This window comes from Haliotis cracherodii, unplaced genomic scaffold, assembly GCF_022045235.1.
Source record: "Haliotis cracherodii isolate W230 unplaced genomic scaffold, xgHalCrac1.p SCAF_12, whole genome shotgun sequence".
NCBI classification, from domain to species: Eukaryota; Metazoa; Mollusca; class Gastropoda; order Lepetellida; family Haliotidae; genus Haliotis; species Haliotis cracherodii.
Window position 1 is genome coordinate 24,264,919 of NW_027266267.1, and position 11,002 is coordinate 24,275,920.

General features: G+C 43.7%; 1 protein-coding gene across 1 annotated transcript; it reads right to left on the reverse strand.

Annotated features, from left to right (window-relative positions):
• Positions 1–1,507: 1,507 nt before the first annotated feature.
• LOC139457690 (uncharacterized) lies at positions 1,508–8,930 on the reverse strand. Its single transcript, XM_071239046.1, has 4 exons — positions 8,429–8,930; positions 5,178–5,308; positions 3,403–3,533; positions 1,508–1,810 (listed from the first exon to the last, which is right to left on the reverse strand). The coding sequence occupies exons 1-4, from the start codon at positions 8,923–8,925 to the stop codon at positions 1,577–1,579; spliced, it is 993 nt and encodes a 330-aa protein (XP_071095147.1). The 5' UTR covers positions 8,926–8,930; the 3' UTR covers positions 1,508–1,576.
• Between the last annotated feature and the right edge of the window lie 2,072 nt (positions 8,931–11,002).

Here is an 11,002-nt window from a genome sequence, read left to right on the forward strand (position 1 = left end):
CAGGCTCGCTGACTTGGTTGATGCATGTCATCGATCCCAATTGCGTGGATCGATGCTCATGATATTAATCACTGGATTGTCTGGTCCAGACTCGATTATTTACAGACCGCCGTCATATACCTGGACTATTGCTGAGTGCGGCGTTAAAGAACAAACCAACCAACCAACCAACCAACCACAGTATCTCCGGACCATTCATGACCATCACAGTCAGGGTTTCCACACCATTACATTTGATGAAACCTGGGTCAATAAGAATCATTCCACTGACTGCATGTGGCTACGGTCAGGTGTACGAGAAGCACCCATAGTACTCTCAGGTGAAGGTAATCGTGTCATTGGTTTGAAGTCGGAACCCGTCTGAAGGCGACCATGCATGAATATCTGACATTTTGCAATGTCGACATCCATCCGATACGAAAGTGTCCTCATGGAGAAAATTCGCCAGAATAAGAAACCAGTAAAGTACAAGACAGACGTCCTGGCGGCACACCACGGTTAGCTGAGTCAGATACTCAGATCATCTCTTTAGCAAGAAATATTTCTTGATACTAAAAGACCCGTGAAGATCCGGGTTAGAATAGGTCTTCATCAACTCATGCCTTCCGTAAAAAACGACTATGCTTGTTCCACGAGGCGACTAACTGGATAGTGTGGTCAGGCTCGCTGGCTTGGTTGATGCATGTCATCGTATCCCAATTGCGTGGATGGATGCTCATGATGTCACTCACTGGATTGGCTGGTCCTAGTCGATTATTTACAGACCGATTATTTACATATCTGGAATATTGTTGAGTGCGGCGTTAAACAACAAACAAACTTGATACTAAAATCCCAACCTTCCAAAACTAATGCCGTTTTATAGCTTTCATTTGGAACTATATATATGTTATTTGCTACCCCAGTTAACGCCTATCTCTATAAAGTACAATAACAGCAACATTTTGGGACCATCCCCAGCTCAGGAGACATTTCCACCGAGAGAATGCAGAGGTTAGTGTAAGGTCATCACCTCGAGACATGTTTCGTGATACCTTAGGCTATAGGCCGTTTCTTTAATGCATGGCTACACACGAATCATTTTAGCTGTAAAAGTACCTTTTTATGGCTTGGTTTGTTGTTTTACGCACTTTGCTAAATAAGATAGGTCTGACATACGACAACAATACTAATAGTTTTAACAACAAAGGACCCGCGAAGATCCGGGGTAGAATAGGTCTTCAGCAACCCATGCTTGCCGTAAAAGGCGACTTTGCTTGTGGTAAAAGGCGACTAACGGGATTGGTCGGCCAGGCTCGCTGACTTGGTTGATGCATGTCATCGATCCCAATTGCGTGGATCGATGTTTACGATATCAATTACTGGGTTGTCTGGTCCAGATTCGATTATTTACAGACCGCCGTCATATAGCTGGAATATTGCTGAGTGCGGCGTTAAACAACAAACCAACCAACTCTAACAACAGAGCATTTAATCAGTTTCATCACATACACTCGCCTGTGGTGAGAGATCATAGCGTTCACCAAGTATAAATATTCTTCTAATTCTGTACAATATTGACTTTGCAAATGTATATTCAGGGCATCTGCACGATATTTCGTCTTGTGATCGACGCAACCATCATGCCGTAGTAACTTGGGTGGTGGTTGACAAGGAGATCCGGTTGCCATGACAACAGACCTGATGCAGAGAACACCCCGTGCATCATGACGAGGCCCGTGTACCCACACGAGAGAGCCCTGTCCACCAAATGCGAGGCAGTGACCAGCAGCGCCTTCTCGTCCAGTGACCCCGCCCACTCACCTACAGCCTGGAAAGATAAAGTACTCAGTCAACTCCGGTTATTGCAAATAGTCGGTTATAAAGAATGTGATGCCTTATCCATAGGTACTTAGTGGTTCTTTTTCACCTGAATAACGAACTTAGGATTGTACGAACTGATCTATTATTTGTTTGTTTGTTGTTTAACGCAGTACTCAGCAATATTCCAGCTATATGACGGCGGTCCGTAAATAATCGAGTCTGGACCAGACAATCCAGTGACTGATATCATGAGCATCGATCCACGCAATTGGGGTCTACTAAGTCAACGAGCCTGGCAAAACGATCCCGTTAACGAACTGATCTGAGGGCACCTTGGCCTAAGAACTCAAGGGGAATGAGTGAATGAGTTGGGTTTAACACCGCTTTTAACCGTATTCCAGTTATATCGCGGCGTGTCAGCTTAATGTGGGAGGAAAGCCCAACGTGATGCAGGTCTCAGACGTTTACCACACGGGTATGGTGCTGACAAACCTAGAAACATAATTGGGGCGAACCGGGATTCGAACCCACAATCATAGGTTTCTGGCATGCCCAAGGGACGCAACTCTGCACAGCGAATCGCGGCGCCTTAGACGACTTGGCCACCCATGTCCCCACTCAAGGGGAGTGTATTTTAGCAATATTCCAACAATCGGGAGGCACCGTGCGAGAGGTTTCACGCCAGTTTTTTTCAAAATATTACAGCGGTGGCGCCTTGAAAGGATTTCATACCCTCACTCTTCCCCATGGGAAAATCCAACCTTGGTCTCCGGTGGGACGAACGAACGTAAGCTCCTCCAATGTGCTGACGGGGATGTTTTTATGTCGTTGTTTGTTTGTTTGTTTGTTGTTTAACGCCGCACTCAGCTATATTACAGCTATATGGCGGCGGTCTGCAAACAATCGAGTCTGGACTAGACAAGCCAGTGATTGTCATCATGAGGATCGATCCACACAATTGGGATATGATGACATGCCAAGTCGGCGAGTCTGACCATCCCGTCCCGTTAGTCGCCTCTTACGTCAAGCATAGTCGCCTTTTACGGCAAGCATGGGTTGCGAAAGACCTACTCTACCCCAGATCTTCACGGGTGATGACACCATGTAAACCACTGGTCAGGGCAGCGTTATACCAAACCCACCTTCTGACGTTTGTTTGTTTGTTGTTTGTTTGTCTTTGAACGCAATATTTCAGCTAAATGACGGCGGCCAGGACATAACAGAGCAATGATCTTCGCCATCATCCAAGTCACCGAGCCTGACAACATGTTCCTCGCATCGGTTTGTTTGTTTGTTTAACTCCGCACTCAGCAATATCCCAGCTATATGACGGCGGTCTGTAAATAATCGAGTCTGGACCAGACAATCCAGTGATTGACATCATGGGCATCGATCCACGTAATTGGGATACGATGACATGCATCAACCAAGTCAGCGAGCCTGACCACCCGATCCCGTTACTTGCCTTTTACGACAAGCATAGTCACCTTTTACGGCAAGCATGGGTTGCTGAAGACCTATTCTATCCCGGATCTTCACGGGTCTCGGACTGACGTATCGAGTGGAGGCATCATTTCGGAAAATTCAAAGATGCCTTACCATATCAAAAGGCTCCGACGTATTGGAGTAACCGTAGGGTCCATCTGGCAGGTGTGTGTGAGCCAGGTCAGCACTAATGATCATCACTACTCGTTCTGGTAGCCCTTCCAGGTACGTGTATAGGTCGGAACCTGCACAGACGTGAACACTACATATACATGTACATATAGTTGGTTGGTTGGTTTGTTGTTTAACGCCGCACTCAGTAATATTCCAGCTATATGTCTGGACCAGGGAATACAGTGATTGATATCATGAGCATCGATCCACGCAATTAGGATCGATGACATGCATCAACCAAGTCAGCGAGCCTGACCACCCGATCCCGTTGGTCGCCTTTTACGACAAGCATAGTCACCCTTTACGGCAAGCATGGGTTGCTGAAGACCTATTCTACCCCGGAATCTTCACGGGACACATGTACATATACCTTACATTGTACACTAAACAACAGCGGAAAGTTTTTAAAAAACACACAATACACACAATCATTTAGTTTTCTGCAGAAGAAATATCTGATGCCTTATCAATTAAACTGTCTACATATAATTTTGTAATTAAGTTTCATTAACTTAACGGTTAACAGGTGATACCATTTTGAAACATTCGAATCTACGTCTGATATTTGTTTGTTTGTTTGTTATTTAACGCCGCACGCAGCAATATTCCAGCTATATGACGGCTGTCTGTGAATAATCGAGTCTGGACCAGGCAATCCAGTGATTGACATCATGAAAATCGATCCACGCCATTGGGATACGATGACACGCATCAACCAAGATCGCGAGCCTGACCACCCGATCATGTTAGTGCGCATGATGTCAATCACTGGATTGTCTTGTCCTGACTCGATTATTTACAGACCGCCGTCATATTGCCGACCCGTGAAGATTCCGGGGTAGAATAGGTCTTCAGCTACCCATGCTTGCCGTAAAAGGTGACTATGCTTGTCGTAAAAGGCGACTAACGGGATCGGGTGGTCAAGCTCGCTGACTAGGTTGATGCATGTCGTCGTATCCCAATTGCGTGGATCGATGCCCATGATATTAATCACTGGATTGTCTGGTCCAGACTCGATTATTTATAGACCGCCGTCATATAGCTGGAATATTGCTGAGTGCGGTGTTAAACAACAAACCAACCAACCAACTATACCCCCGACCATTTTAACACGACATGGTCCCAAACCAAGTAACCAACATTTGTCTTAGCCCATGTCAAAATAGCTGCAATGGAAATTCTAAAATGTTTGGCAAGGAAACATTTATCAGTTTATTTGTTATACTCCATAAGTGAACCCACACTATATTAAAACTTAAATCCAACTTGTTGTCATGGAAACTTAAATAATGAAAAATTGATGCGAAATACCAAAAGGCACCAGTTCAGTATGTGTCTGGTAGACATTCAAAGTTATGTAAGTAAGTACAGAAAGTATTTAACGGTTTTTGAAACGAACACCACCCTTATAGAATCAAAGTTCAACTTGTTGCTATGGAAACGTAAAAAATAAAAAATTCTAAAATTCCTAAATAGCAAAAGGCACGAGTTCAGATAGACATGCAAAGCTTCGTAGATAAATATTCAACGGTTTCTGAGTTATGCTCCGGAAACGATTTCGGGACGCACGCACACACACGCACATCCGGACGGAACCCATCTCAATATCCCCCGCCAACCTCGTTGGGGCGGGGGATAATATCGATACACTCAGGTAAGGTTGCTCACATTAAAGGAGTACGTTATAACGAGGTTTCACTGCACTGGGTATTGACCTAGTTTCAGGAGTTCGGGGATCATGGTGACCTGCTCGGTGTAGCGGCGACTGGGCTGTGACAGGATGACCACCCGGGATCTAGACAGGGCGGGGCCACCCACGAAGTGAAGGGGGATCACCTCTCCCCATCTGAAACGTACAGCGTGTTCAACATTCATATGTTCCATCATATAAAGCTTTTTCAAAAAAGTTTCTCATGTTCTATCTGTCCCTAAAACTGTTATTGGTCCTTATATTACAAATACAAAATAATTGAACGCTGTTTAGAAACGACAACTTCAAATTCATACTTCGTTTTTGCACGAGATTTAAACTTTTTGGACACGCTATGGACGCTATGTTATTCGTAGTGTGTCAGGTTTGCAGCAGTAAGTCGTGGTCTCGTGGTGCGACTCTTTATAATTTGAGTGTGGGTTTGGTTTCACGCCGCTTTTAGCAATATTTCAGCAATATCACGGCGGGGGACACCGGAAAATGGGCTTCACACATTGTACCCATTTGGGGAATCGAACCCGTGTCTTCGACGTGACGAGCCAACGCTTTAACCACTAGGCTACCCCGCCGTCCCTGTCTTAGTTTGAAGACTGAGAGGCGTGGCTATAGGGATCAAGTAGAACATTTGAGTAAAGTTTAGTTCGTAGATTTGGAACCCCATAACACTAGAATATCATCCTCTCTCACCAGACAGTTTTCAAAAACAAACTTTACAAACAATAATAGTAACCTCAGGGAGAATTTTCAAATGTTGAGTATTTCACATAAAGGGTCCTGTCAACCACTGTTTGTGTCATTAGTGTGGGCTGTGCAGAATTGCGTCCCTTAGGTGTGCCAGGAACCTATGACCATGGGTTCGAATCCCGGTTCGCCCCGAGTATGTTACGAGGTTTGTCAAACCATACCCGTGCTTGTGAGTTTCACCAAAGTGGTAAACGTCTGAGACCTGCATCATTATTTGGGCTGTAATCCCACATCAAGCTGACGTGCCGTGATATATTTGTTTGTTTGTTTGTTTGTTGTTTAACGCCGCACTCAGTAGTATTCCAGCTATATGACGGAGGTCTGTAAAATAATCGAGTTTGGACCAGACAATCCAGTGATTGACATCATGAGCATCGATCCACGCAATTGGGATACGGTGCCATGCATCAACCACTATGACCTTTAATTAATCGAGTCTGGACCAGAAAATCCTGTGATGATATTGTGAGCAACGAAAAGTGAGTGACTATGGTTTTACACCGCAATATCAATGCCTAGGTCGGGTCTCGTGCTTCTCCAACTGACCAACGCTTAAACCACTTACATGTAGCTACCCGACCAACCCCTAGATACATTTTCCATGTTCATGATGTCAATCACTGGGTTGTCAGATTCAGACGCGATTATTTTCAGACCACCGTCATATAGCTGCCATATTGCTAGGTGTGGTGAAAACAACAAACAAACAAACCTATTAACATTGATTGTATTACATTGTACGACACGGTCACCCACCCCTTGTCTTGGCGCATGTGTCAATATTCTCAATAAGGTCATTCCCGCAAACTGCACAGTCAGTAATAAGCTTGAACACGTGGCTAATTATTTACTGTATTGTCTAAAAGATCTCTTTTCCCGTGTCAACGGGCATCTCATCATAAATTACTTGAAAGAAATTGGTCTGTATAATAAATTTTAAATATGTATGTGAATAATTAAATGCTTGTTTTTAAATTTGGTGTGATGCTATTAGCAACTGACATTATTAAAGGCTCTGTCCATTAATTGTCATCAATTGTTTTTAAATATGACATTGCATAAATAACTAAATTGTGTATATATTAGCTTGGTCTCGTCGCTATATGGCTGAAATAATGCCGATGCGACGTTAAATTTTAACTCACTCACTCACTGTATTGTCCATAACATGTCCATCACCGTACGGTAATGATAGATCTCTTGGCGTTCACCTCTCATTCCATAGGTCAGTCAGTCTGAACGGGTCATGGACACAAAAGAAAGATTCGTGGAAGCGCCTTTAAAATGCTTTTTGTGTGCATGTTCATATTGACTATGACTTGCAAGGGCAAAGTCTCAGGGTTCTGATTATATAAAAAATAAGTAATGGCTGTTCAGTAAAAGACAGTTTGTACAAAACGCCATGATACAACAGTGCTGAAAATGTTTTAATGTGCCCTGGTTCTCTTGCCATTTGTGGCTAGATTGACTGATTTGGTGTAATGGTAGAGCGTCCGTCCCCGGTTAGGACCCCGGGCGCGTCATACTAAAAGACCCCAAAAGATTATACTTGTTGTTACCCTGTCTGGCGCTCGGTATTTCAGGCTAAAACAAGGACTGGTCGGCCCGGAGTCAGTGTACTGTGTCTGAGTGGGGTATTCATGTTAAACTGCGGCATGGTATCTCAGTGTGCTAGCACTATAAAATCGGCATTAGCCTGGACTAGTACAAGCAGCTACACACACACACCTACAATCAATGCAAATGATGGTTTGTTTGTTTGTTGTTTTCACCACACCTAGAAATATGACGGTGGTCTGAAGATAATCGCGTCTGAATCTGACAACCCAGTGACTGACATCATGAGCATGGAAAATATAACTTGGGGTTGGTCGGGTAGCTACATGTAAATGGTTTAAGCGTTGGTCAGTTGGAGAAGCACAACACCCGACCTAGGCATTGATATTGCGGTGTAAAACCATAGTCACTCACCTATCGTTGCTCACAATATCATCACTGGATTTTCTGGTCCAGACTCGATTATTTAAAGGTCACAGTGGTTGATGAATGGCACCGTATCCCAATTGCGTGGATCGATGCTCATTATTATCACTGGATTGTCTTGTCCAGACTCGATTACTTACAGACCTCCGCCATGTCGCTTGAAGATTGCTGAGTGCGGTGTTAAACTATAATAATTGTTGTTTACTATTGTTTGTTGTTTAACGCCGCACTCAAGCTATATGACGACGGTCTGTAAATAATCGAGTCTGGACTAGACAATTCAGTGATTGATATCATGAGCATCGATCCACGCAATTGTGATCGATGACAAGCATCAACCAAGTCAGCGAGCCTGACCACCCGATCCCGTTAGTCGCCTTTTACGACCAGCATAGTCGCCTTTTACGGCAAGCATGGGTTGCTGAAGACCTATTCTATCCCGGATCTTCACGGGTCCGGAGTTAAACAAACAAACAAACAAACAAACAAACAAACAAACAAACAAACAAACAGACAGACACTGTTTACCTGAGAGGAAAGGGTTCGCTGCTTTGACCTGGTGGTCCGTAGCCAGATATCCCTGACACATTTCTGTCATATCCAAAATTCGCTGCAAGTTGCTGTGACACATTGACATCCATCCCCACCGACACCTTGTAACAACATGGGGGACACTGACAGTTGTCGGTATCAGCCCCTCCCTCCGCCTCGGGATTCAAATAAAATCCAAAATTTCTCAAATCGGAAATCCCGTGAGGTGTACTCAAGAATATGAGATCCGGCGCGAACTCGTCTATCTGCTGCCCGACTGCGACACACGCCTTGTGTATTTCCCATGCCTCCGTTCTCGATGTCGTGTTCGTTGTGTTGAAGTGGGAAGGGTCAAGGGCGATTCCTCCATGTGGCATAACATACCCTGCAAGGAGCTTGCATGTTACTTGGACACCCCCGCCCATGGCAATAACAAGTAGCGTCAACAAATTGATACATTTGCTGTAACGGATTCTCAGTCTTGTGATCGTCATTGTTGTTGTTGTTGAGAGATAGTTATTTAGAGTTACCTCCCTTTGATCGGTTTATAACCAGCTCTTTCCCAGCGCGTGACACCTTCGTTATACACTCTCGGTAACATCGCTGCCACCACTGTCGGCGCGGCCATTACAAGAATCTTGAAATTTGGCCTCTAACCCCAAATATAGTAACGTTTATACTTTTTTTCTGTCTTTGGGAATGCCATCATATTTCATTTTTGAAAAGGTCGACGACTGACCATGTTTTCCAGATGAATTTACTTTGTTGTTTGTATCATCAGATTGGTTCGAGATTGCAGACTAACGGAAAATCAACCAACTTCTCCTTTACATTCTTACTATATCAATTAAAGATGGTAGTTTTAATGAAATAAAAATTTAAATTGACAAACAAAGAAAGTAATTTAGCAGCGGTAAGTGTATTCGGCGTCACGACAGTAGTCACTTGTTTGAAAACATAACGGTCATTCGGTTGCGAGTTCAACTCCAAGCATGGTTGGGGCCACCTATCACAGTGGGGAGTTTTGACTGGTGGCAGCGAAAGTATAGAGAGCTCCGCGTATCGACTATCGCTGTGAGGAGCTTGGGTTTATTATAAAGTTGATCAACTATAGCGAATTACAGTACTTTTGTACATGTTTATGCATTTCGTTTTTTTCTGATATTTGTTTTTGTTTTTCATTTCAAATATTGTGAGATAATATTTTTTCGCTTCTGTTTTCACCCATTGCTATTTAATGTAGTTCTAAAGTAGGTTACGGTATGAAAACCAGACAGTTTTTCCCAGGTAAATCGTCCGACTTAAAATAATCAGGCCACGGACGAATCCAGCGTCTTGTGTCTCTGCCTACATGTATAAACACGTTCCATGGAGAAACCGTGTGAAAGGCAAGATTTCCAGGCTGTAGTGTTATATTGTACATGTATATTTGGTATGAACAATATAATTGTGTTATTTTCAGTTGTATTTTTACATTTCAACGGAAAGTGGATACAAGTATATACCTTTCAAACTCCTTGTTTTCAACCACGGCTTTTAACAGCAAAGTGTTTGATTGACATACTTCATAACAAAATACATTTGCAGTAAACTCGGATCGTCATGTAAAATATAGTTGACATCGATCAATTCGATTCCTTAATTCTGTATACAGTATATAGTCAATCAAGAATTACCATATGCAACTGTGTATCACCCCGTAATGAGTGAGTGAGTACGGTTTTACGCCGCTTTTAGCAATATTCCAGCAATATCACGGCGGGGTACACCAGAAATGGGCTTCACACATTGTACCCATGTCGGGAATCGAACCCGGGTCTTCGGCGTGACGAGTGAACGCTTTATATTAACCGCTAGGCTACCCGACCGCCCCTCCCGACCGCCCCTCCCGACCGCCCCTCACCCCGCAATGAGCTCCTCATCCACATCTACTAGCATTGTCTTTCACATATGTCCGGTGTTGATGTGAACAATCTTTAATTCGGGATATTAAAGTTGACAATTGCCTTGCTGGTCCTCGCTGTGCAGTTGCGTCCGTTGGGCACTCAACAAACCTGTGATCGTGGGTTCGAATCCCGGTTCTCCCCGATTGTGTTTCTCGGTTTGTCAGCACCTTGTCCGTGTTCGTGGGTTTCATGTAATGAAATTGGAATTGTATTCAAGAAGGCGTTAAACTCACTCACTCATTCAATCAATCAAAAAGGCTGAAGTCGTCAACCTCATTATCTATGAGGGCAGTCGGGTAGCCTAATGGTTAAAGCGTTTACTCGTCACGCCAAGGACGCTGGTTCGATTCCTGACATGGGTACAAAGCGTGAACTCCATTTCTGGTGTCCCCCGCCGTGATATTGCTGAAATAATTTCTTTATTTTCCAACCGTCTTAAGAATAATTTCATTTTCAAGCATGTTTTCCTCGACAATACTGATTGTTTTAAATACTCACACGAACCACACAAGGTCTGCCTGGCGTAACATGAAAAAACACTACCTATCAACTATATACACTACCTGGGACCACCAATACCTCAATTCATGAATGTTGACTGGTTTCTGAATGGTAGTTTTTTTAC

Excerpts from the sequence above, each read along its gene's own strand:
- LOC139457690 (XM_071239046.1), bottom strand. The coding sequence starts at position 8,925 with ATGACGATCACAAGACTGAGAATCCGTTACAGCAAATGTATCAATTTG. Across the intron at positions 5,309-8,428 it reads AGCGAACCCTTTCCTCTCAG|ATGGGGAGAGGTGATCCCCC; the intron begins GTAAACAGTGTC and ends TGTACGTTTCAG. Across the intron at positions 3,534-5,177 it reads CCCCGAACTCCTGAAACTAG|GTTCCGACCTATACACGTAC; the intron begins GTCAATACCCAG and ends ACGTCTGTGCAG.